The sequence below is a fragment of the Pleuronectes platessa genome, chromosome 10 (assembly GCF_947347685.1).
Source record: "Pleuronectes platessa chromosome 10, fPlePla1.1, whole genome shotgun sequence".
NCBI lineage: Eukaryota > Metazoa > Chordata > Actinopteri > Pleuronectiformes > Pleuronectidae > Pleuronectes > Pleuronectes platessa.
Window position 1 is genome coordinate 15539474 of NC_070635.1, and position 27980 is coordinate 15567453.

Genomic DNA, 27980 nt, shown 5'->3' on the forward strand with positions numbered 1-27980 from the left:
TTAATCCAAAAGCTAGTGTTCAGCACATATGGCTTTAGTTGTAACCAAAAGAAACAGGTAACAGATGCGAAAACAGCAGGGGGGGGGGGGGGCAGTGAGTGTGGGTGAAGCAGCCAGCAGCTGGGGCAACAAGCTGTGAGGTGTGGGATGGTACTAGTGGAGGAGGAAGGGGTGGGGGTAGGGTTTACGGTCTTAGTAAAATTACTAATCACATTTGTAAAAAGGTGATTATTAAAGATGTCCACCTTTTTTAGATGTTTTAAGGGAGCAAGTAACAAAAAGCTCTTTTCCTTGATGTTTGATCATTTAAAATATATACTTTTGCATCACAACAGTAATATTCACTTTCTCCAGAGTCTTGTCTGTGTGTGTGTGTGAGAATACAGCGGGAAAATTTCTGGAGAATTCACAGCAAGCCAGAGAAACTGAGAAAACAAGAAGAATACACATTTCTCAGGGGGAAAAGGTGCCATACAGAAAATAAGATTAATTAGATTTCGTTGATGCTCTGTAAACAAACATGTGATGTCTGTTGCAAAATGTAAACGTTATGTCCTGCTCACTGAATCCTCTACTGATGTACCTGTTCCTGTTGTTGTGGACATGTCTGACCCGGACAGTATCCTGCTGCTTCCTTCATATTGAAAGACAAACTCCGGAGAATGTCCGAGCACAATTTTCCGGACATTTTCCTGAGATCATGTCTACAAACAGCTATGGTGAGAAAAACTCCCTTGAATGATGACTTCAACATGAACTGAATTAAGGATGTCACCAGGGTCCATCAGAACCCTTAATGTACATGTTGGGCCACTTAAAGTCAAAGTGCAATGCAGAAAACTCCACATGAAACCATATCTGAGCATCTAAAACTAAAGAATGCAAGCCACAGACTTTTTGTATTCCTGCACACAGACAAAACAAACACGAATAGACACAAAGATACACACTTGTGTGATGTATGTTTTACCTTTGGTGGTGCTTCATCAGACCCTCCGGAGTCCCAAGACACAGTGACTTGTCTCCTCATCTCCATCCTGTTCCTCTCCTTCTGCTGGAGCTTCTCCTCCTCTAGGATAGTGCTGCAAATCAAGGTAAAAAGAGCCTGTGAGACAAACATGGTGCTGGTGTTTTTTTTTTCTTTTTCACGGAATTGTTGAGTATTTTACTCCGGCACTGGAGAGAGGCAAAGTGAAGGCTTGCATATGATAAATAAATAGAAAGGGTTGTCTCTGCCACAATCTCCAGTACTAATGCAACCGTGAGGACATGACTTTAAACACTATGGGCTGTTATTAATACACACCAAACAGTGCAACACCATCTGCTGCTATAATGTCTATAAATCCTGATATTAGAACATCTGGGACTGATATCTCTTCACAAAAAGTCACAGAAGACTTCTCTTTTTACTAACGTACTGTAAGACAGTATAATACCACTTCCAAGTTGAGCTATTGACACACTCAAACACCTGACCTGGAAAATATGAGGTACACACTACTCTATACCTTGTCTGAACACAACCCAGCCAGAAACAAAAACCAAAGCCTGACCCGAACCTGGAGGCATTCTGTTTTTTGTGACCAAACCTAAGCCTGACATGTGAGAGAATCCAAAAGTGAATATCATTTCACCAATTCCACTCGTCAGGTCCCGATGGATTCGGACGGGTTCCAAACAGTCCTGACTAGCTGAGGTCAGGTATCCACATGTGAGGGTCTTCCCAGACAGAATAACAAAATGTGAATTTCTATCTGCAATTTTAGAGATAAAGTTTCAGATTTTCATGACACACAAACTGATGCATTCACACGTACACAATGTCAAAACACAAAAAAACTAATTCCATTTAGTTATGAAATGTCTTATTGCTCAGTCTCTTACCACCACAACAGTCCATCTCCGAAAACCCATAATTCCCACCAGTGTTCAACTACAGTGAATTCTGCCAGCTACAGTAATAGAACCAATTCAACAGCTGTGTCAGCAGCTTTGGCCTCAGATGCTTTATGAACTACATTTTGAATCTCTCTTCTTTGCAGGGGTGCTGAGCTCGTCACTGTTGTATCAGGCGTTTAGTTAAATTTGTACATTTACTTCTTGAAAACAACTGAACTGTTCAAAGTGAAAATTTAGGATTTTACTCTTTATTGTAAATTTGACAAAAACTACCGACATCTTTTTGCTGTGTCAGACAAAACTCTGACAACAATTACAACAGTAATAGTTGGGTGATATTGCTTAAGAAATTAGCAAATTAAACTAAATCACTTGCAAACTAAGCAACGTCCCACAACTCAAGCAAAGCATTTTTAGGACTAATGTAGCCAAAGATACTCAATTGAATTGACCTACTTAAATAACTCACTGACCTGTTCCCTGAGGAAAACGGCTGCTAAACCAAAACCAGGTTCCCAGAGGAACGAGCTGCTGCTTAAGAGTCGATGCTTCCACAAAACAGAAAACTGAGTAGTCACACACACACACGAAGACACACACACACAAAGCTCTCCTTTCCTCAACAAGGGTTAAAGCTATTTCTAGTAACATCATTATCCTCCTGTTCTGTTGTCCCCTGCTGTGTGTGTGTGTGTGTGTGTGTGTGTGTGTGTCCTTGCACCTGTCCTGGTCAGTCTCTCGTCACGTTTTGTCCTTTTCCATCACAACACAAATATTTTAAGGATAATATTTTTACACTGAAATAACCCTGACCCAATCCATAATGTTTCAATAATTTACCCTAAAAATTCATAAAACAAATGATATCTTATATTATACAAAAACTTAAATTATAAGGTTAGAAACACAAAACTTTCATTTTTGTTTAAAAACATTTCCCTATGCCTTGTGAAAACAATCCTGTAGTTGTGTTTCTCATTTCCTCTTCTAATCTAAATCATACTAACCCTGTGAATTAAACATAAACACAATAGCAGCATTAAATCTTACAATGGTTTGTATCTGCGTGTAAAGGCCATGGCCTTGTTTGAAAAAGCATTTACAAACCAACTCCAAATGGGATCAGTCCTCGATTAATCTGCAAACCTTGCCTCGGAGATTAACAGTAAATGACACAATGTGTATGTATGTATGTATGCATGGGTGATGATGACAACACCAGCACCTAGCAACATTAACACTAACTGTCTCCTCCCCCACATACACTACGACACCACATGGAATAACACAGCCTTTTAAGTTTATTGACTCAGGCTGAGGCTGACTGCACAATCTTAGGCTTTTCAGCTCCACCCTGCTTCAATCTCACGTACTCCTCACCTTTAAATCAGACTGAAACTCATGCAATTAGACATTGACTTGTTAATCAATTGTTCTTGTTAAAGATAAATAATTCCTTATTTGTTTTAACAACTCACTGCAGCGGTAAGGAAACATCATCTATGAAAAAACATGAATTATCCATTGAACCCTCATATAAGAATTTGTCATCATTATTGGTGATCGCTTAGCAGCCAGTACCGGTAACAATCAAAGAAACCAGTCACTGTAACAATGTACATATGACAAGATAAGAAGAACCCACTCTTTAAGTGGGACATGCATGCCTCTGTAGAGGGTAGGCGAGCAATCAACTAAGAGTTTGTTGCAGAAACGTTCAACATGGTTCCTCAAAAACAGCTTTGGCACTGTAGCATCCACTGAATGCAGAACACTCGTCCACACAAACAAACAAATAAACCATTAATTTTACTAGAGGCTGATAAAGTTGAGAAAATCCTTAATGAGACAGAAGTGACCATACTTTACCTTAAACAAAAAAAGGCTTGTCAGAGTGCACAGCAGTATTTCCCGTCGAGACCTTTTAGAAGAACATCCTCTTAGCCGCTAGAATGCTGATGATGGGCCAGCAGCACTCAGCACTAATACTCCATATGAATAACTGGGTCCCAGCAACACTCAACACAGATAAAACCTACTCCTCTTGGCAGGACGATGCAATTATTTACTTCACTAACTGCAGTACATCACCACGCATACTTCACTATGAGGCTAATAAGATCTGAGGATTGGAAACCTGGGTCGGCGAGCTTTGACCATGGAAGTACAGAGCTAAACTAGTTCTGCTCCTCTTTTTCCTTCCTTCTTACATTCTCTCTCTCTCTCTCTCCCTCTCTGTTGGAAAGCTGTAGCTCCTGGCAGCTGCCCACTGTGTAAACACACACACACAAACACACACACACACATACACGCGCACACACACACAAACGTTGGTCTGCCGTCTAGGAAAGCTGCATTAGTAGCTGAGAGCTGCATATTTGGCAGGAGAGACCTATAATTGATATTATGATATATAAGCCAGCCAAACCCAAAGTACACCAAACTGCAGAACCTTATATGGCATGAGTTTCTCCTATTAATAACCAGTGACCACAGTGGACATGGTCAATATTGACTTGGTTTCCAAGACACTGGATGGGGCACATAAGGGGTTCCTCGCTATTTCTTCATGCCAAGGTTTCATAGTCAATTACAATAGAATAAATGTCAGTTTTGCACCCAAAGGCAGTTCCCATGTGCTTTTCCACACTGGGTTTTCAGCCCATTAAAACATACGACCGCAAACATACTGTACATTTGTCAGATGAGTGGACCTCTGTGATTTGGAGGCCTCTAACTCTTCTGGCACCAAAGACAGAAAGTGAGAAGCAGGAGGACACAGGGTAAACGGTGAAAGAGTTCAGGATTCAAAAGACAAGCGATGGAGTAGAAGAGAGTTTGCAGTAGAGGAGCGGAATTAGGGGGAGAGAGAGGGAGAGAGAGGAAAGCTGACATCGACAAAATTGGAAGAGGAATCGTGGTGGAATTTAAGGTGTGAGTCATGCTGGTTTTAAGCGAACTCGTAAAACTACGGGTGTTTAATGTGCACTTTTTATTTTCCCCGTTTCTGTGAGCGTAAGAGAGAGAGAACAAGGTGGAGAGAGAATGTGCTTGCTGAAGGAAACAATGATGGCATCTTGCTGTGCTCCTGAAACCTGCGTTTTTCTACTGGTGTATGTGAGTGTGTGTAGAAAACTGCTTCAAGCTTTAGCTCAAATAATGTGAACTAATCTACAACTTTACATGCAGTAAATTATATTTAGTTTTCTCGTGGCTAATTAAGTTTGGTATGATAAGCAATCGCACTGCATGAAAACATTCACTTCAACTCTTCATGATATCCTGTGTGTTAGTATATACATGATATATCATCTATTGAAGTTGATGCACATACTTTTCACATACAGTATAATGGATAACTCTTTTACCCGCACACAAAAGGTTGATGTACAACTACAAGATCATTTCGCAAGCTTAAAATATGAGATTATTTCATTCCATACTGCACATCTATATTCCAACCCTCCATTGGCCAGGGCTATGGGACAAATTGGGTATGAGTGACATCTCCTCTCTCCAGTTACTTTTGCAGCATCTGTTAAGTGTGCACATAATGACTTAATGGTACTTGGTCTTTTGTGACATCATAAATTCCCACTATAGTTCCTTCAAGTTTCAACCTGACCAGGTCTGATAAGCAAGCGTAGTAAAAATAAATGTGCAAATGACTATTTAAACCATTAAAAAACAACAATTTAAATAAAACCTAGTTGCATGGAAATGTTAAAGAAGAGAGGGAGTTGGTATTTAAGGGGAGAACATCTTTAGTATAATTATTACTTAGATGGAGTACTGATCCAACTTCTATCAGTGCTGTGAAAACTGCCTTCTTCTATAAATCTGGCAATTCTTGCTTGTGTAAAAGAAAACTAAACTGACCTCAGACCCCAGTAATACTGTCTAAATAAAAGAGAAAACAACCTCACTACATGTGTATTATTAAGCTCCAGTAATGGCTGATTTCAGGTACAGATAATGACTTTATCTGATGTACAACTCATGTAAAACCTCTTTCACGATTCAGTGTAATGAGCCGTTGACGGGTTGTGCTTTTACAGCAGCAGTCTCAGACTCACAGGGTAGCTCTTTCATCGCGACCACTCCTGCTATTATAATCTATTTCACCATCATAGACGATGAGGAAACATCACTTCCCAAAGACTACAGGTCTGTACATGCCTGAATGATTAAGAATTGTTGTATCATGGTGGCTGAGGAAAGCTCTACCCCTCCTGTACACCTTCTTATCCTGTACACTGTATAACAATAAAAAGGAGAATATGTAATTTGGCCTCATTGTAAAACGAAATATGTTCCACTCTTGTTTTACTACGTCTTCGAGACATTTGAGTGATACTTTACTTATTTTAGTTGAGCTGGCGGTGAGAAGGGGGATCCCTTAATCTCTGTTCTAACAGGAATCCTGAATCTGTGACACAAGGCAGAGTGAATGGTCTTATCAAGCATCATCATGCAGGAACAGATCTTACACAGCAACATTGAGTTCGTTGGTGTTCCTTCTTTTAGTGCATGCGTGTTGTGGAAAATTATAATCAGAGTGCTGGTTGTGCTACCCTGGCAGTAAGGATCCTATGATTAGCATTAATTATAATCACATACTGTAGCCTTTCACTAGCAAGACATAAATCACACGTCAGTTTTATGGAGTCAATGACTTTCTTTCCTTGCTTTTCATTTTTCTCCTCCAGACAGAAGATGAATGACACCTTGCCCCACTGTTCTTGGGATTGAAATGAAGGTATTTCAATCAGTATTTGTCAAACTTTTAATAAATGATTAATTGTCTGGTCTAGTTTCATTACATGACTAATCAATAGGCTGGTTTGTTCTGTTGAATGGAAATATCATAGTGATGTATTATTCTGGGGCTTACGCAGCAGGTTTACCAGCGGCGTTGTCTAGCTCCTACTTATCTGATTGCAACATGCCCGGGACTCTTGATAGATAAGATCACTGCAAATCTGTCTCCAGGCAAAGCTGGTAACAAGACAGTGATGTGTCATTTAAGGATGCAAGGCGTGTTTCATTTAATCCATCTCTGTCATCATCAAATTTGTTTTGCTATGCCAACAGTAATGCCATTCGACCAAACTGGAGGTACAGAGCAGTCTTTTAAAGGTTCAGTGTGTAGAATTTAGTGAGATCTAGTGGTGAAGTTGCATGTTGCAGCTGAACACCCCTCACCTCATCCTCCCTTTTCAAACATGAAACAGAGCCTGTGGTAGCCTTCAGTTGTGATAAAAACGCAAAAAGGTGTTTAGTCTGTTCAGTTTGGGCTACTGTAAAAAACATGGCGGCCTCCGTAGAGAGGACCCGGTCCAGATGTAAATACAAAGTATGTAAATATAAAGGGCCCTTTCTCGGGTAAATAAAACAACAAATTATACAATTTAGATGAAACACCCAGTGAAAACATCACTAGAATTATATTATATTCACCTAAATCTTACACACTGAAACTTTACGAAGGAGGATAAAGAGCTGACTTTCATGTTTAATTCAAATCCACATCAAATCAACCATAAACCCCCAAAAAGTTTGTATGACCTACAATTATTCCCGAGAGGAAATCGTACTAGTCCTACACTGTTCACTTAATATAAAAGACATCACAAAAAACCTGTATAGCTCTTATATATATTTAAATTCCAGTGTGCTAGGGTTTAGCCAAAATAAAGAAAAATATATTAGTGTTCGTCTAGTTATAGTCTACACTTTAAATTACGCTGTTGCAGGGAAGGAATGGGCAAAATTCAAAACTTCTGGTAACTACTGCCAAAATCTAAAAATCAACAGAGTATTTGAGGATATTAATAACATTTGTACAACATCAGAATATATTTTGTTCATTATTCATTCATTAATTCATTATATACTCTAACCACACAGGAAATGATTTCCCCACTACATCCATGTGTCAAAAGTAAAACAAGTAGTAAATTGAAAAGTGGATTAAATCCGAGCAGATGAATCACCTTCCTGCGACCACACTGAAATGATCCACCCTGTCCTCTCCAATGAAAATAAGGAGGTATGTAAAAGTGACCTCAGCTGGATGAAATTACTGCCTTTTTTGCTTATTCGCCTGTAACAGACTGAAATATCATCTGCTTCTCTTTCACGCCCATCTTTAACTGTTCACTCTGGTCTGGTGTTAAACCAGCAACACACACACACAAAGACACAGCACATGTCTTGAATTTAAAAAGGTGGAACATCTGCTGTCACTCTGTCTGCTCTACCTCTATCACATCGATACAGACTGACAGTGACACCTGCTGTTAGAGAGCAGCTAGAAATTGTTTCAAATCGAGTCAAATCTCCAATCTCATAAAAGACTATATTCAATTTCTTTATCTCTAACTGCATAATACATTTACTGCAAAATCGAGAAATATAGAGCAATAGAGGGTATATGTATTGAGAGGCTGTCTAAGTAAAGACAATCATTTAAAATGTTCAGTTCATGAGCAAATTTAATTAACCTAATCTGGTAAATGCACTAAGTGGATCTTTTCTTCCACAAGTCCAATTGATCTTTGTGTTACTTTCACTCGATGTACTCGTACCAAAGCCAAGAGGTTAAAAAAAGAGACTCACACACATATTTAGTACCTGAGTTGTGTTTTGAGTTCAGTGAAGCGCGGCCTCTTGCTTGGATCATAAGACCAGCACTTTGTCATCAAGCTGTACAGAGTAGGCGGGCACTGAGGGGGCATCGCCAGCCGCTCGCCGTTCTCTATCCTGCCGATTACGTCGTTGTTCTTCACACCCTGGAAAGGCTTTATGCCGTACATTAGAACCTCCCACATACAGACGCCTACGGAAAGACAGAAAAACATAATAATAATAATGAAACCACCTATTGAAGGTGAAACAGGTGATTAAGTGAAAACACATTGTTACAGGACAAAACTGACACAGAAAGAAAGCAACGAGGGCTTTAAACTCACCGAACATCCAGACGTCGCTGGCTGTGGTAAAGCGTCTGAAGTTTATTGATTCTGGAGCCATCCATTTAATGGGCAGTTTACCTTTGGATGCTAAAAGACAGGATTCAGAAGAACTTTGTTAAACTGCTCCGTTTAGGTCACATGATTCCGACAAATAAAATCGTCTTTTTCTTATAAATGTTGTAAGAGATAACATTACATAGAGAGTGTGCTCGTATGGGTAACCTGTGACTATGGAAATGATTCTGTTACCTTTGTAATAAGAGCTATCTTCCATGTATCGCGACAGACCAAAGTCTCCCAGCTTCACACAGTCGACTGTAGACACCAACACGTTCCGCGCTGCAATGTCCCTAAAGACGACAGAACCAGCGTTAGAGGAAGTAATATACATTTTTGAGAAGGACAGAACTTGTAAGGGTCCTACCAATAGATGGCAGCACCTGCTTTATTTCATGATGAATTACTATTTGGAAAAAATAATCTGTCAATAATTTGGTCAGATAAACCATAAACTAAAAACTGAAAACTACAGCTTGGCCCAAGGCTTGTATTTGGAACAACAGTTTTATGATGTATTACAATTCTGGTGTTCTGTGGTTTCTTATCTACCTGTGTACAAAGCGTTTGCTCTCCAGATAGGCCAGCGCTGTGCTGAGCTGGTGGGAGTAAAGGATGAGACTGGCCAGGTCTAAACTGTACTTCCTCACCTGGAGAAATGAGCGCAACTATAGAGAACACAGAGAGAGAGAGAGACAGACAGAGAAATAAAATGTTAGGAGAGTGTAAGACCCATTGAAAACACACAAAGACACTGAATAGAGATTTAATGAGTGAGACAAAGAGAAACTGAGGTAGAGTGGTGGGAGAGAGAGACGAGCACAGTGTGAAAACAATAACAGCCAATTAAACACTTCAATAAACAAACTGAGCCACAGCTACAAAGAAAAAGAAACATCTGAGGAGAAATTTGTTGGAAAATGAAAACAATTTTCCATAAATACCTAAATATAAAAATGTAGCTTTTCTGTCGGATTTTTGTCTTCACAGATTCAGCGAAAAATGTGAGTGAAAATCTAAGATGAGCTACTGGTTATGTACCATAGACAATCTTACTCATTTAAAAAGCTAATAGGTAAAATTGCAGATCATATTAAATTAATATAATATATAATATAGTAAATAAATATTTTTTTTAACAATTATTGAATAAAACGTGCTCTATGTTTTATGTAAGCCCACAGACCAATTAAATACAAGATAGATACTTCTACCAAATCATACAAGTCTCCTACCTCTCCGAGTGTACAGAGCTCCATGATGATCCAAACTGGATTCTCTGTGATTACTCCCATCAGCTTCACGATGTTCGGATGATCAAACTGACGCATGGTCACTGCAGGGAGGAGTAGAGGTCAGTTCACAACTTTTACATTACTAGAGAAGCTATTCTGCAAATTGATGCCGAGGATGAGTAAATACTCTTAGGCAACGTGACAAATGCATCCACATGATGAACTTACGTGCTTCTTGGAGAAACTTTTCCCTGACGCTGTCTGATGTCGAGTTCTTACACGTCTTCACTGCCACAGAAAGAGCCGGGTTCTCCTGCAAGACACGTATATGACAACACAAAATAACAGTATCAGCATCACGACAGAAACATCTATATTCAGCATATCCAGCGTCTGCTCATAGAGCAAAAGAAAATAAGTAACTCAAAATTTAAGATATTATGTGGCCACAAAATTACCTATGACCTTTAAATAGTGGCCTATTAAAATATACTAAGATTAGCATATTACTTTTGGTTTAGACTTTAAAAGGGATTTATTAGATTATTTAAATTGAAATGAATAGCTACTGATTCAAAAGCTATTTCACTGCCTTCAACACAATAATTATCTCCTGATGTGCAACTGCACACCGGGTCTCAATTCACATTTTGTAACACATGATTTAAGGGGAAAGCAAGGCCAGTGGTGTCCTCTATGCAAAAAGGATGAAAACTAGTTTCACACAGTATGAGACAGAGAACATGAGACCAGTGTACATACCGGGCTGATGTAGATTCCTTGGTGGACGTCTCCAAACTGACCTTCTCCTATGCAGCGTCCCAGCTCAATACGATCCCGCTGAATCTCATAGTCCCGAGCTAGACAGACAATGAAGACGAACATGAATGCACCCAGATACAGACGCACAGCGAGAACAAACAGAGAACAACTTCATATTACACACACACGTTCACTTTTCAGTCAGGCATCTACCAAGCTTGTCAGAGTGATTTACACTGTGCAGGTTTGTTCTGTTCTGAAACCAATTCTGGGAAATAATATATATATATATATATATATATTTTAAAGATGCTCCTTTCTGAACATTTCAGACATGACAACACAGTGAGAAACAAATTCCTCAATTTCATGTGGATGTGAACATTTTGTATAATTTTGTATCGTAAATCTATTTTAAGTTTTTGGATGAATCATAATAATCTACATCTCGACTCTGACAATCTTGGCTTCACAGCAATCAGCATGGCTCAGTGTCAACAGCATGCAACAACATCATCAAACCACAGCCAGACATGCCAAGTAACAGACAAACAACAGCCAGTTACACCGAATGGATATATGAACATGAACCTCTATAGTAATTCAAATGTAATACGGATAAAGTCAGTTTGATTGTATAGGGCTGAAAGATAACTGGAGATCATGGTGAAATCTAACAGGCTGTAATGGGACAGATTTTACATTTTCTTGGTCCAAAAGCAAATTTGTACGTGTTACTGTAGTTTGTCAATTTTCTTATCTGAAATCTTGATATCTCAATTGTGTGAGATATTGGCTGTTGAGAGGCTGGTGGTTTGCTTTGCTCTGTGAGGTACGACACTGTTGACCTGACTTTGTCCATGTAATCAACAGTCGAATAAACCATACATGTCAGATTACATTTAGAAAACCTCACGTTTCTCTTTCATAATGATCACTGTTGTAAAAACGTCCAGCACATGTGTAGATTTAGAGGCAATGATGTCAGGCAATAAGATCTCTGGAGCTAAATTTGGAAATCGGCAAAAACACACAGTGACAAAAACAGTGGGCCGAGATTAAAGCTTAGCCTCTAAATGTCGCTGGTGTAACCTGATGTTTAAAAAGTCAAACACTACAGTTAAACTATAATTAAAGGAAGGAGTGAGACTAGCTTGTTTGTCTAGTGGATGTGAGTTTCTATTTGAACCCTTTATGTCACTGCACCTCCTCCTTCAGGCCAAATTTGAAGTCCAACCACCAGGTCTCAGCTCTGAAGGTACAACTAGTTTGTCAACAACTGACAGCACGGCACACATCAACATAGAAAAAAGGGGGGAGGGAAATCAACGGGGTTCAAACACAGATATAAATTCTGAATTTTAATTTCCAGTCGCAAGCAAAAGTATAACAGAAAAAAAAAGGATCACAACAGCCATCAACTGAAAGAGCCATCACAATGAAACCATAGTTATGGCACGTTCCAATCTTTACCTTGATCTAGTCCATAGTATTCTGGGAAAATGGGTTAGTGATAGGAGACAGAAATAACTAGCTGTGAGTACAGACAGCCATAGAATAACAATTTCCGTTACTGTGAGTGTGTCAGTGATGCAGCTACATTAAAGGTTCCTTAAGCCTGTTTAATGTCACTGATAATAATATCAAGTAACCAGCTCTTGAATAGTTAAAGGCTTTTAGTGTGTTTTGTCTGAAGAAGGTAATTTTGTTGTGAACATACAAAGAGCAAACAAAGCAACAAACCCTCACACTCACCATTACACACTCAAAAAGGAGAGAGTATTGAATTGCAAAAAAAACTCTACATAAAATGTACTTTCAGATATACATTTAGGGGACTGATATTGATGAGTGTGTTGAATTTAATGCAGATCCCCCCAAAAATCAGGATCTAGAGAATGAAATGTGGTTTCATAAGGAGACTGTAGGGCCTTGGCGGAGATATACACTCTGAGTACCCTTACAGTCTATCTATCTAACTGCTTCGCAACCTGCTATGTAACAAAAACAAAAATATTCTAGACATGAACAACTAAATCTGACCTCTGCTGGCTTCTGTGTTCTGTGTCAGTGCAATGTTCTAACTAGATAATATGTCAAGAGTCATTTAGAAATCAGAAAAAGTCATGAAACGTGTTTAACAGACCAGTAAATAACATGGATACAGTCATTTTTGTTACTAATCCTTTACTGTGAATGAAGCTCACTATCTGTGTGCTGTTTGACTCTTGTTTTCTCTGCACAACTTTCACAGCTCAATCCACAGGAATAAAATGAAAGCTGTTATTCATGAATGGTCAAAAAACAAAGCCACGCAGGGATTTGGCTGCATAAAACAATTTTTTTTTGAGGCAGTTTAAATTAAAGTAGTTAATTTCCGCAACACAGCAAGTTATTCACATTTACCTTGTCTCGACCAAATCCATGTTCACTGCCTCTAAATGTTTCCTATGTAGCATCACCACTTAAGTATTGTATATATATATATATATATATATATATATATATATATATATATATATATATATAAAAACAACAGGCCTAAACCTGGTGATAACGCACTACACAGCAACAGCACAGCAGACCCTCATATCACTCAGATCAAATTCAATTTCAATATCAAATCAATTGATATTTTAAGGCCAGAGCAGCATTGACACAGATACCTCAAACTGAACTGACAGCACATTGTTAGATGGAACAGATATGGGGAAGTGCTCTGTAGCATTGTGGTTACACAATGTGTAAATACAGCCTGAGGAAGCTGTGATTCTCCTTAAATCTTCTGACAACTCACACAGACAAGTATAGCTTTCCTGCCCAATATTACACACATACAGTACGTGGCTCAAGTGGCTTCCCCTTTTAGGTTAGATTGCTGCATGTGTCCTCGGAAAATATATGTTCACTAAAGCATCAGTCACGCTGTTATCACCCCATCTGAAAAGAGTTATATTCTGTATTCTAAGTTCATTTCTTCACCCTTTATATTGATGTAAATCTTTGTTGTGCATGCGACTTTAATATGATAATCCGTATCGGTTTTGGGAAAGAAATTTTAGCCCCCCAACACAAACATAATCAAAATAAGGTCAAGGCACACTCACGTCTTTTTTTTTTTTTTATAGTCTCTTCACTCTGATCTAAACCCATCATATAAATAATTATACAACTCCACCACACATTTAATTTCTTAATCACCCCATTGACTCCCACACTTATGCCAGCATGTGCATGTCCACTTACTTGAAGGCATGGTGTAGGTGTCCTCCTCGTCTATGATCTCAGCATAGTCGTCCGTTTCTGCAGAGAAGAGTTGACAGCAAGATCAAATCTACAACTCACACCGTGATGTGACAAGCAGAGACCTATGGACAGCATTCACATTGAACTAGCTCAACAAAACAAAGTGCAATTTCTGTCATCAATACAAAAGGATTTGTATCACCGGGATCTATTCCTGTAGTTATATTCCTCGTCTCTACTTCCACCTCCTCCCAAATCACACACACACACACACACGACACACAATGTGGAGCTCAATAAGTCGAGTGAACACCCGTTCACACTCAAATAGCAACAGAAACACAACATTGTCAGACAATAAGTACCTTTCCAAAAGCCTGTCACCATACCTGACTCCAGACACATGCACAACAATTAATATGCTCATGGACTATTGAACTGCTAACAACAATGCAACGAGAGAGAGAGAGAGCAAGAGAGATAAAGAGAGACTGACATGAGGAAAGGGGAGGGATGGAAAGTTCATTCTTTCCAGAGAAACAAGCTGGAGAAAAACAGGTTGAGTCATGGATAAGGCAGAAACTGTTCCATGCAGATTGTTCTCACATACACATTAAATCCAGACATAGAGCAGGAATTATATTGTGTTACTAGTTTAAGAGAAAGTATGTTGTTTACCATCGCCACTAGTTTGACCTGCACATGCAGCAAGAAGAAGGAAAGGGAGAGAAGTGTTAGTTTTAATTTTATAGGTTAAATGTTATGAGATATGTTTGTTATTATCATTTAATTCTGTGTAGCTGGGAGTTTATCAGAGGCGAGTAGACAGTGGGACTATAACTCTCCATGGGGACATCTGGCGAGACAAGGGCCCTTCACTCCGCACACAGATTAGGCTTTATAAGGGAAGTAGGGTGTGCACACATAATCTATGGTCCCTTTATCTCACTCTTAGCAGTCACTGTCATTCATGACATTTAGAGCGGCGGACAGAGCAGAGGCGAACCGACAGAAGAGAAAGAGACAAACAGGCAAAGAAGGCGAGACAGGGATTTATACCTGAGACGCAAACAGCTCTGGTCCGTACTCCTTCCATCCGCTTCTCCATTCGCCTCTCATGATTTGAAACTCTGCAATAGAGATGAGAAAAAAGATTTTTGGCATTTGGTGACAGGTCTATGTATTCTGAATGCCCCTCCAGTCACAGTCATGAAGATATCAGCGGAGCCAGAGTAATGAGGGATCCTCCCACATCCTGTCATGTGTGCTGCTTCACAAAGTCAAAAACTAAGACCCTTTTATATCTAAAGATGACAATTGTATTATATTACAAAAGCCAAACATTTTTATCTCAAAATCTGTGAAGGTTGACATGGCAGCTTCACGGTTCAACATTCATATTCAGATAATAAAAAAATGTATACAATAAGTGATAATGCTAAATAAAAGTGCTAAACAAACAAGAGTTGATCAGATGAAAAATGAAGCAGTTTACTTACTTGGGTATAGAAGGCAGAGCTCTGTCCCCCTCTGCAGACACAAAAAGAAAACACGAATCAGAGAATAGAACCGGCCGACTTCATGTTAGAGCAACAACATGATTCTAACAAATACTCTGCTGCCATAGTTATTTTTAGACAAGCCCAACCAAACTTGTGCAGGTTATTCAAAGTGACAAGCACAAAGCCTCAACAGCCACAGTCAGACCTGACAACTATTAGAAACATGGCTGAAACTGATTTCAGTCCTGTGAACTATTTATAGCAGAAGGGAAAACATGTTTGGAAAAAAAAAAATGGTGCTTTAAGTTTTCATCTGAATAATACAAAATAATGTCTCAATAATCCCAAACAACTGTCCCACGTAGTGCAAAAGACCCCATGAAATCTATTTACTTAGGATTTGTATTAAGCATCAAATACATGTAATAAGTGGATCCTACCTTTGTGGACTCTGACGATGAAGGAGTGTGTAGCTGAGGAGACAAGCCGACAGTATCCGTCAATCAAGTCAGCCATGTTTTCTGCTGTAGTCAGCAATGCCGTCGTGACTGTGAGAGGCTACACACACACATACACACACACACACACACAGAGAGAGACACAGAAGGATTAGTGTGAGTAGGGCAGAGAACTGCTTCACAGTGACACAATGAGAGCATTATAATTGATAAAGTCTTCTAGCGGTGCACATACGTATACACACAGTTTAACACATGCACAAGCTACACAGATGCTCTGGCTGCACACATTCTTTTTCTGGTACAAGCCTCCTGTGATCAACACACATTCTAAACAGACACACTCAGCCTGACACTCCAGTGCAGATGGCAAAACCCGCCCTGATCCTTTCTATAGCCGTACATGTCTTTAAACTTAAGTTAATGTGGTACTTCCAAAAAGCTACATAAGATTTGTTAAACATGAAAATAAATCTGATTAGCCGGATATCAGGGTGAGTAAAAAAGAAACTAAAAACACATACTTTTGCCTTATTTTCATATGTAGGAACTGTGTTACTGATCACATGCATCGAGTCCATTTGATTCAATAAAATAACAGCTCTTTATCCTTTATGATTTAAGTCACATACAACACGAAGTATTACTCCAAACTTAATATCCAAACTCCAGCTGACAGAATGGTTTGCAAGGTGTGTGTGTGTGTGTATTGTGTGGTTTTTTACCTCTGGAGCTCCTGCTACGTTGAGCTGCAGCATGCCTTTCCTGTCCTTCTCTTCTAAGGAAGAGTACTGGATTGACTGAACCTGGGTGAAGTTAGCTAAGTGTGTGGGCTGCAGGGGAAAAGACAGATACAAAGAAATATTAAAAAACACGTGTAACGTATGTTGATATGTTGTATTTTTTCAATAAAACAATGCTGACTACAGAAGTAAATCATTTAACACTGTGTCATCAAGAGGGAATTTGAATGTGTTCATAAAGACCTTACAGGAAAAGTGCTTGTTCGTTTTTAATGGAAAGATTAATTCAATTAATTAACCACTGACATTATGACAGACAGTCTGTCTTCACTGTTTCAGAATTTAATAACTAAATCTGTACACTGAAGTAATAGCTACACATTTCCAGTTGTCAATGCACTGAGCACCTCCTTCATGCAGCTGTGCACTTTTCATAATAACGTCATCTGCTGCTCAAACATCTGTCTTGTTCTACTTTTACTGTCTGTTTTGTTACAAAACCTACGAGGCCGTCGGTATTTCAAGACTCGTTTCGACCTGGACAACTATCAGAGAGGCCGGATCAACCAGTAGAGGGCAGTACAGGTGATTAACACCATGTCCTCAAAATGATCTTTAATAAAAAAGCATGTTGTATACAGTGCTGCTGAGAGGAAACTTTTATGGTATGAAAGTGTGTGTGTGTATGTGTGTGTGTGTGTGTGTGTGTGTGTGTGTGTGTGTGTGTGTGTACGTGTGTGTACGTGTGTGTACTTATTCACCATTGAGCCCTTATCTGTGAGGTAGCTGATTCCTTCCTCTGGTCCAATAGCTAACTCTACTGATATTATCCAACTAGACTGGAGAGAGAGAGAGAGAGGGAGGGAGGGAGGGAGGGAGGGAGGGAGAGAGAGAGTGAGAGAGTGAGAGAGTGAGAGAAAGAAATACAGCATTAAAATAGATTTATAATAAAATATCATATTTAATCATATCATCTGCTTTATAAACTATACACAATAATGACTGTAATATAGCTTCCATTAAGCGATTTAAACATTCTCATCTATTTTCAATATTACTTCAGATCGATTTAGGACGGAGGATTATGTGCGTTCTGTAGATGACAGTGATAAAACATTGTAGATAATAACCATATACTGGTGCTTAGTATGAATGTGGAAAAATGCAAAAACTACAAATGCTAACCTCTCTTGTGTAGCTCTGCAAGCCATTTAAATTAAAGATGAAGCCTCACTCTGCGTGTTTCCTACCCTGTGCATGTTAAACAGGCTCCAACCTCCCACGCCATGACTATGAATACATCTTACTGACAATGCATGAATGAACTGTTTTCCGTTCATCTTCACATGCAACATCGTGTCCATGCATTAAATGTGGTCCTACCCCTAAAGCACATTTGAAGCACTCCTTGTCGAAGCGGTAGATGGGCGAGAGTATCTCAAAGAACTTGTGGATGCTCTGCTCATCGTTGAAGTTGGCGAACTGCTTGAAGGTTTGCTGGATCTGCTTACGAAGAGTCTTCGCCTAACAAAGAGAGGAGAGAGGGAGAGAGGGAGAGAAGGAAGAAAAAAAACATTCCCAAGGGTTCAGTCTGTCTGCGAGAAAGTTGGTTGAGAGCCAAGAAAATGCACAACAGACAAGTGACGAGGCCCAGTGCGAGTGACAACAGGAGCTTTAACTTAATTCAAGACAATCAGATAATCAGACATTCAGCCAGACATCCAGTCGGTCATCAAGCCGCTCTCCCTGCCAGTCAGCCGGTCACTCAGTCAAATAGCCATTAGAGCATCCAGCTGACTGAGCAGAACGAGGATTCCCAAAGACATTTCTTCCTCAGTCACTTCAGGCTATGGAGTTTCAATAGGACACTTTGGCCACTTGAAACTTACTGATTCTATTTAGTTTTTATAAGTGTTTTATTCTCACCTTGAGAGAGTCCAACAGGCTTTTGGGGAAGAACCTTCTCAAACCAACATCTTTCCTAAAATGAGAAACAGAATTGGAACATTTATATTTGAGTAGTTAAAGTTTCCCTTCAGATAAATCATTATAATACATTAATTTAAATTAGAAGTAACGTTATAAAAATTTAAATTCTTACTCTAGTAGTTCATAGTTTGATTTCTTATCCAAGGCGTTGCCTGGCATCTCTCTGAAGAACCTCCTGTATGATAACACAGAGAAGGAAACATTCTTTTAACAAACAGGATTAAATGGTAAACATTTAAATTTTATTCCAGACACTCTGGAAAACAGTACTGTTGGTTTTTGTCATTATTATGGCATAAGAAAAAATGTGTGCGTGTTTCTTACCTAATTTCCAAACACCCCAGTTTCAAGGCAACATCTTGATCCACCCGATCAGCTATATGCTGCATATAATCACTCTTTACCTGGAGAAACACAGAGAAGCAGCCCAACATTTAATAACAACACTGTTGAACAGATTAAATTTACTAATGCAATACACGTAGTCTTTGACAGTAGTGTCAGGTAAGAGCTGAGTGGATTGGTATCTTTTTATCCACCTGTTTAAAGATACCCCTTGATGGACATAAGGTGATGGAGGAGGTGACAGAGAAGATGAGGCAGGTTCAAGAAAATTATACACAGCAATTAAACCAAATTTTATTTTTTTTATTTCACAAGGAGGACAGCTTTCTATCACCTATTTTTCTATGATCCCACTGTGGTGTCTCACCTGGTGATAGAGGTAGTTGAGAGAGGGTTTGTCTTCACAGAAATGGCTGAGGTAACCTTTAGGAAGGTACCGTATCCGCAACTCATACCTGAGAATGACAGAGACAATCTGGATAAATAACATTAACACACACACGCACGCACAACCTGCAGCATCCATATTCAATGCATGTCTGACGCATAGAAGGATCGTGATTACTCATTCATGCAGCTGACGCATACACAAACCTCAACGCATATAAAGGCCTTGCTCTGGCCCAGTGTGAACTATAGAAGAGATGAAAGGCACGACAAGCTCGGATTTAAAAAACAGATCTCTGTGGTTTTTGGCAATATTATTTTTAACAATGTATTTTATTGATCAACACATTTTATTAACATTTTTAAACACTTTCCAATAGAAAAGTGTCTCACTTATAGCTCAAATATTTGTGCCTCAACCTAGAAATTGTCAACAGTGTGAAAACTGGCATGTTTAGACAAACAATACCCACCAACCTTTAACACAGAAGTTTGCATTTCAATCTCACATCTTTTCAGAGATTATACATACATATCTGATATATATGCATGTTGTAAATTATCACAGGGAAGTTGCTTTTTTTTTAGCAATGACACTGCTGTTTGCACTCTTTTGCAAAAAAGGCTAAAGTTAATGTCAGCGACCCATGAGCATCCCAGCATCTGGTAGATTCTGAGTCAGAGTCACTTAGGCATGATGGCTGACTGCCATCAAGGGCGTTTGAAACCCGGTTTTAACATTTTAAAATTCCCTTTCTAATCACTATGTCAGTGTCTGGTGGCACAGTGAGACGTGGTTTTTATATTAAGCTGACAGTGAACTAACCGAATATGATACCATATAGCAAAACGAAATTCCCACTGTTTCACTTGCCAGTTAGCCGTGTCACGGACGTATTCAGATGTGTCATCCCTGTTTATAGTCAAATATTATTTTATGACTGACATATTGCAGTGACTAGGGTTGAGAGAAATGGGTCAGGGGAGTAGTGAGCTCCAAGCTGATGTGATGCTACAGGCCTGCAGCTAGATAACAAAAGTAATCAAGGTTGAGGACAAAATGAATAAAAAATCCCTGTTCTATAATGAATGAACCCCAAAAAGTGGAGGAGAAAGGAAACAGATGCTAGATAGGGAAAAGAAGGATGGAGAGAAGGATCAAAGTGAAAAAGAGTGACTGCGAGCACGCAAGACAGCATAAGAGAGGGAGAGCATGCGAGGGAGTGAGAGAGGAGTGAGATAGAGTCGGTCCATCCCCTGGGCTACTGCTGCTGTTCTAACAATAGCTTGGCAACAGCAGAAGCTCCTGTGGGCTTGCAGCTCCGTCACCCTCGGAGGCAGAGCTGCAACAACTGGCAGTGCTGCTCTGCTGCATGTCAGTGGTGTGAACAACAGGTTCATTGTAAATACATTTAAATTTTTCATGACTTTGGGTGTCACACATTGACTGCAGGACAATGGACTGAATTGTCAGAAAGCTGTTAACAATATCAGTGTAGCGTGGCAGAGCGCCAGCGCAGTCGGACTGTAGGTGGAAAACAGACAGAGCTGCTTTCAAATCATGAGAAGCACAGAGAACCAATGGATGTTCTTTATTATAGAACAGATAATTAAATGTGTAGATTAAGGCATGAGGAATTATAATAGGCAAACCAATAGTATCAACATAAACTACTCATTGCCACCTTGACCAGGTGACTTTAGATTAATGCCATAATCCCTGTTGGCTATCATGTCCTCTATATTCAAGTTTAGATATTAGATATGGATGAATGAGGAAACACATTATATACAGACTTGAATTTCAAGAAAATCTCAACAAGAGCCTTGGTAAAAGGAGGAAATTAATATTAACTACTTGGTTGTTGTATTTATTTATGCGTATATTCTGTGTGCTTCGGGTTTTAGTGTCTATAAAATGGTTTAATTGGGACCATATTATATATCTGTAACCTTGTAAAGGTATCAATTTCATATGGTTGGTTGGCAGGTTAGTAGCTTGAAGCTGTGTAGCTTCTATACAGTCAAACAGGGAATTTGTAAAGATGACTTTATAGTAACGATCTCTTGTTCTCCTCTGAAAATAATCAAACGTACTACGCCTGATCTTTGGTACTAGAATACCATTAGGGAAGGTGAGTGCCCTCCTGATTACCCTAAAGGTATCGACCCACAGCTACCTGAGCTACAAACACATACAGAGGCATCATCAAGCATGAGTGTGTACTAATGGTCTTTAAGGGACTGCGACATCCAGCCCCGCTCATCGACTGAGTGAGCACACAAACACATTACATCCTGACACTCCTACTGAGACAAGGGAAGAAATGGGGAGGGGGAGCAAACAGCGTAAAGCCCAATTCATGCTTCTGTGTTGAAACTGCGCCGTAGCCTACATGTAGACCTGTACCCTACGCAGAGCCTTGATGTGCAGCTCCCCAAAAATGTAACTACACATCGCATCTCAGGCAGACTCGCCGCCATTTTGGAATTTATTTTCTTCGCTGCAGTGTTTTATCAGCTATCAGCTCCAACTTCAACATGATCAGCTTAGTAACACTCGCCATTGTTCTGAAGTAAACAGTGATGCCAGAGAAGTTGTAAAGAAGTGGACCAGAAACCGGAAGACACTCAACACAAGCTTAGAAACTCTACTGCCACTAGCTTTCGGCAGTGTAATTGCAGAGCAACTTAAACAGACAACTATGAATGCTCAGCCCTGCGTGTGGCTAGTTTTAGTAGTTTTGACGCAGAAGTATGAATCTGAAACATCGAACGTTATTGTAGTTCTACCTCCACTCCTCCTGGGGGTGCTGTTTCTCATATTTCTCCCGGACGTGCGACACGCCCAAATCTGGGTGTAACCAATGGAGAGCATCAGAGTGCAGATGGGTGAGACGGAGACCCAGAGAGGACACACAGCGCAATTTGTGGATCTCCGCTATCTTCTGGATAACACCCTGTTAAAACAGCGATAAATAAAGGAGAAGTTGAGGGTTGAGAAAATGACAATGGAAAGATGGAAAGAAAATAAACATTTGTGTGACTTACCCTGACATCGGTGGCATCTCCATGCCTGATATTACTAGCCCAAATACTTGGTTCACTATTTGTCTCAAAGTAATGGAAGATCTTGAGCACCCGGTCCATGGAGCCAGCGGGGCGCTCGAGGCCGCCGGCAGAGCTGCTGGTACCAACGCCAGGCATCCCGGACCGGGATTTCACCCCACAACCACCCGCTGCCGAGTGATTGAGGTTGGGCTCCAGGTAGGAAGACGACGCCATGCCTGACTCAAATGCTGCTGCTGGGGCTAACTGTCCGTCATATTCTGAAAAAGAGAAGCAAATACATAGAAGGTCAAAAAACATGACTTCATAGTTGACAAGTAATCTGTGAAATGAGTTTATATGGGCGGGGGGGTGGGGGGGGGGTAGTCAAAAGTTAAAAAAATAAAAAGATATTTTAAAAAAAAAAAACTTCAAAAATGTAAATACAAATCTGATAAAGACAATGAAACACCCACACAAACGTCATCGGCAGCCTTTCATTAAAGCTACACTATACACATTTATCATGACACAAAACAAGCTGCATTAATAATCAGTAAGACAGAAAAGATCACTGATGCACAACAAATCCAGCTGGAGAAGAGACAGAAAGACTGGGACGAAACTCAACAAACGGCTGTTGTTAGTGAGCAGAAAAAAACAAGACCGCTGGCATTGAACTTTATCGAAATGAGCCGCCGTGATAAGGAGGGGTTAACCAGACAGTCAGTCAGCAAAGAGTCAATATAACCCTGCAGAATACAGACTCAAGGTCTTTTCCGAAGGACCTATTGGACACGCCGTTCCACTTAAATCAGTTGAGTTTCGATAAATAAATAAATCTTTGAGCAGCTCCAGTCACTCAGTGGTCTGATCATTCAGTCCTCCATGCAGCGGAGAGCAGAACTTGCCAACAGGCAAAAGCCACATTTGAACTCTTTTGGAAGCACATTTACTCTGCCCTGCCTGCGTGGCTACTCAGCTACACTTTGCAATCTGGTGGTTTGAAAAAAATAATACGGCTAGACCTGCTAGGGTCTGCAGTAGGAGGATTACCTAATTGCTCTGGACACACTTTAGTGGACTTGGATCGGCTCTGGCTCATGTTACCCAAGTCTTCTGCCAACACTAGTTGATCTCTGTTTCCAACATCTAGAAAAGGATGTGACAAATTTTACAGAGACACTGATTAATCAACAGTATTTAATGTGGATCAGACAAGTTGGTCAGTGTATGTCCAGGTTCCCAGCACATGTCAGTAACTCGATACTACTATTAGGTGGAGGTCTAAATAATAATTTATACGGATAAGAGGAGCCTACAAAACCAAATGAAATCTCATTGAATATATTTAAAGTACTGCAAACCAGAACTAGAATGGCACTCGGTGGAGAGCATACGTCCATAAAGGCTCAGCAATCCCCTTATGATGAAACATTTTACATCAATCTTGCTTAGAGACAAACCAACCAACAAACAGGGGTTGAAGCATAACCTGCTTGGCAGAGGAAGGGACAAACCATCCTGCTAGAAATTCTCTCTGCTCCCTTTTAACCCATTGACTCCCTTTGTAAGTTGTTTATGTAACATCTTCTTTCTACTGCAGGTTGATCCTCACATGTCTTGAGAGACTCGCTCTCTGCAGCTCCCTGTTATTCCTGTGTCATATTGTGACTTTGTGGATATCCCAGCAGGCCTTGTTGAGTCATCGTCACTCCAGTGACTGGTTTCAGCTAACTGTGAATTCTGGCTGTCACGGTGGTGAAACAAGTCTGAGAGAATATTATCATGGCTCATTTCCAGAATCGTGAATGTTATCAAAAACAAAATGTTATTACAAAATACCCATTGAAAATTTAGTCAGTCAGTAAATTTTTCAAAACTCCCAAATGGTGTTTTACTGTTACCGTCGACCTTGGTTGTTTCAATACAGTTCAGTAGTGAGCCAAATAAATCACATCAGCATTTTTCTGTATTGTGCTAAGGTTACGGCCAGAAGGCTCCATACTGAGAAAAAAGGAGGAAACACAGCAACAGAAGTATAGAAACTGATCCAGGGAAAGTTTGCTCAGCACTTTTAACAGCTTGACTTACAGTTGACTTTTCAAACACGGCAAGTACAACAGAAGTGTATTGGATGACATCAAGCATCTTGAAACTTGACTCAGCATTATCTTAAGAACTGGCTGTATCAATAGTGTGTGTGTGTGTGTGTGTGTGTGTGTGTGTGTGTGTGAATGCGCTCGCTTTCTTTTTTAGTCTATACTCTCGAGATTGCATTCATATTGTCAAACTAATTTTGTGTTATTAAGCTTATAGTTTTATTGTTCTATGAATCAATCACATCTTTCTTACCTCCACTTGAGCTGTGCATACTTTGAAGTTGTTAGAATGGTAACTGGACAAACTTTGTTTTCTTTTGCTAATAATAATAATAATGATTATAATAATAATAATAAATTCTAGATTTTACAACAGCCTATTCTTTGTGTAAATATGATCTCATACAGGAGAATTGATAAACTGAGGTCATTGTATAATAGCCAAAGATCCCTCACTCAAGGCTTTATTACAACAGATTAATGCAGATTTAGATTAAAATAAAAATGTCACTCAAACACAATTACTAACATCATCCAATTAAATGATACTACAGTACTTTGGCTGTGATACTACTGGATTATTATTTAATCCCTAAAACAGAGTGTGCTAGTGCTCTAAATCCTTTAACATTACCACTATATAACTCCTTTATAATTACAGATATAAAAGGTGCAATTTATTAAAATGATTATTGGTCCTAATAATCATATCAGCAGTGTTTTATTGAGCAGATCACTTATAGTCACTGTCACTTTAATAGTTGCTGTTAGCTTTTATAATTTTTTACAACCTTAGTGAAGTGCTTGAAAAGGAAGATGGTTTAAACTCTTAACCCTTCCAGTTGTTCTTGTCACTTTATTTGCAGTGCCGGTGCATTAAACCTGGTTTTTACTTCCTCCTAAAAAATATAAGCTTCTGTACCAATCTGATTCTTCAGATGATTTTTATAACAAAGCAAAAATATGCAAAAATCAATTTTCTGATTAATCTTATACACACAATACAATGCAGTGCACAGCTCATCATTTTAATTGAGTAATGTTTACCAATAACAACCACTACTGTTTCACATAATTGACAAATGTCTCTACCTCCAATGTTCTGTTGTCACTGTGCAACTGTATGAATTCAGACTGTGCGAGAGAGCAGATGTCAGGTTGTGTTTAGTGGACATTAGAGTTGAAAATCGAGAAAAACACATTAGAATTATGTTGACTACAAAACATTTTACTTAATTCCAAATATCAAGATTTGCTGTCCACATAAGATCTGTTACAGTTGCCCAACACAGTTGTTTTAACGGCACCAGCTCTGGCTTCCATGCCTCCTCTCAGGGGGGCAACTTTGAAAAATGTATTGGGGACATTATTTTGACTGGAACTCATTTTTAAATAGAAGTAGGTTCACCAGGGGAGAAACAGAGTCACAAACCACAGTCAGCCATCTGCTGCTGCTCATTCATTCAGTAATCAGGTTAGACTTTAAGCAAATATTGTTTACACCACAGCACACGGGGACACAAACACAATAGTGGTGCAAAAACCAACAACATAACCTTAACCCTAAATACTACAGAGAGCTTAATGAAATCCTATTAGAAAAGTGGACATTCCTACAGATTGTACACACAGCTACTTACTGCTGTGCTGTACATCACATGTAGGAAATGAGTAAGTGTAGTTTCTAAGAAGCCTTTATCAAAAGAGCGTCAGTATATATGACCTGCAAATAAAACTTCCAGCGAGTGTGTGATGGAGTTAATGAAATGGAAGTGGAAATTAAATGTTATCCGACATTCACTGAGTCTGTTCCTTAGCAAAATATCTGAAATAGTTTTGAAAGGGTTTCGCTAGTGATGGACATAATGCCGTCAAATCAAATGACAGACGTACAATGCTTTCAACTAAGACATGCACTGATGTCGGGACATTTTCCAAAAGTTCTCTGGAGGGGCTGTATGTGAGAATGCACATGTAAGAGTCAGTTGTTCCAGAGCACGTCGGAGAGTTGATGACGTTTCAAACTCCCAGCAGACATTATATTGGAAGAATACAAATGTGTCAGGATGAAAAAGAGGTACCATACACGTAAAAGACACTGACGGACATGTCACCTAAAAAGACCTTGAGATTCTGAATGCATGCTCTACAGGGCCTCACTGCTCGCCTGTGTGTTCGGAAATGTTTCCTGTTGTTGTGTTCCAGACAATCTCCAGCTGTGAGGCTTCTAAGGGCAAACTTAAATTGGGTCTGTAGATTTTCCTGAGTCCATATCTGAAAACTTCTTTAACGGCCATAAAAACGAAACACATTACTGATGCTGTCCCAACCGAGTACCTAGCAAAATTGATTCAAGGCAGTAAACCATATGGATCCTAAGCTGCAATAATGAACGTCTTAAAAACAGGACAAATGAAACCATATCTCACTGCACCACTTTCTACTCAGCATAACTGCACAAAATCCCCACATGCATGCTCTCACCGCCTCACAAGAGAGGAATCAAATCAACTAGGCCATGGAGGCAGCCAGGAGGGGTGCAGGCTGCTGCCAGGCCCACCGCCACCCCCCTCTCTCTCTCAGTGGGGCTCCACTGACTGACACTCAGCCTGTTAAACCACAGAAGGCTGGAGTTGAGCTCTGTCCCGTAGCAGCAGCAGGATGGTTTATCTTCTCCCCTAGCTGGTATCTGGGTTACTTTGGTTAGCACAATCCTAAGGGGAGCCTGGGATGCTTTGGCATTTTTTTTTTACCGCCCCCCTCCTCTCGTTCCTCACATTTATCCCTTCTTTCATGTCCTGCTTTCTAAAGTGTGCATCTTCTCCCCTCTTTCACTTCCCACAACCCAATTCTACTGGAACTTCTCTCTTTCTGCATCCCTCTCTCTTCATCAGCAACTCTTTTCCTCCCCACCTTGCTTAATCTCCTCCTGCCACTCGTCACACATGCTCGCAGACCTTTTAGTTCCGGCCTTCACATCTCCATTTCATCCTTCCGTCCTATTGAACCACTCTCTTCCTTCCTCCCTCTCATCTTTCTCTCATCCTCAAACAATTTCCTCTAACCTCCCCCTCTCTCTTCCTCTCACTCTCTCATTGAGGCGACTGAATAAAGCTTGACACTGGTTGTCTATCAACATATGTGACATGGTGTGTGACTGTTCAGTGCTGGTCTTAATGTCACTTCTGATGCAATAAAAGTATGTGTGTGTTTGTGTGTGTGTGAGA

At 39.7% G+C, this 27980-nt stretch overlaps 1 protein-coding gene across 9 annotated transcripts in view; it reads right to left on the bottom strand.

Moving 5' to 3' along the window:
* The window catches only part of LOC128450035 (focal adhesion kinase 1), a 58838-nt gene that overhangs the window by 15837 nt on the left and 15021 nt on the right, over nt 1-27980 (bottom strand). For 4 of the 9 annotated variants that reach the window (XM_053433447.1, XM_053433445.1, XM_053433446.1 and 1 more), the window contains 21 exons: nt 22655-22932; nt 22397-22563; nt 19584-19671; nt 19196-19275; nt 18984-19046; nt 18809-18863; nt 18266-18406; nt 17644-17721; nt 16865-16972; nt 16122-16239; nt 15679-15709; nt 15239-15309; nt 14180-14236; nt 10934-11031; nt 10400-10484; nt 10172-10272; nt 9489-9604; nt 9129-9229; nt 8877-8966; nt 8539-8743; nt 971-1082 (listed from right to left, as the gene is read on the bottom strand). In XM_053433447.1, coding sequence (XP_053289422.1) covers nt 971-1082; nt 8539-8743; nt 8877-8966; nt 9129-9229; nt 9489-9604; nt 10172-10272; nt 10400-10484; nt 10934-11031; nt 14180-14236; nt 15239-15309; nt 15679-15709; nt 16122-16239; nt 16865-16972; nt 17644-17721; nt 18266-18406; nt 18809-18863; nt 18984-19046; nt 19196-19275; nt 19584-19671; nt 22397-22563; nt 22655-22888 — 2199 coding nt within the window. In that variant the 5' untranslated portion in view covers nt 22889-22932. Of the gene's footprint in view, nt 1-970; nt 1083-3771; nt 4146-8538; nt 8744-8876; nt 8967-9128; nt 9230-9488; nt 9605-10171; nt 10273-10399; nt 10485-10933; nt 11032-14179; nt 14237-15238; nt 15310-15678; nt 15710-16121; nt 16240-16864; nt 16973-17643; nt 17722-18265; nt 18407-18808; nt 18864-18983; nt 19047-19195; nt 19276-19583; nt 19672-22396; nt 22564-22654; nt 22933-23127; nt 23368-23707; nt 23804-27980 lie in introns of those variants that run through there. The other 5 variants (XM_053433444.1, XM_053433450.1, XM_053433441.1 and 2 more) reach the window with 3 other exon arrangements.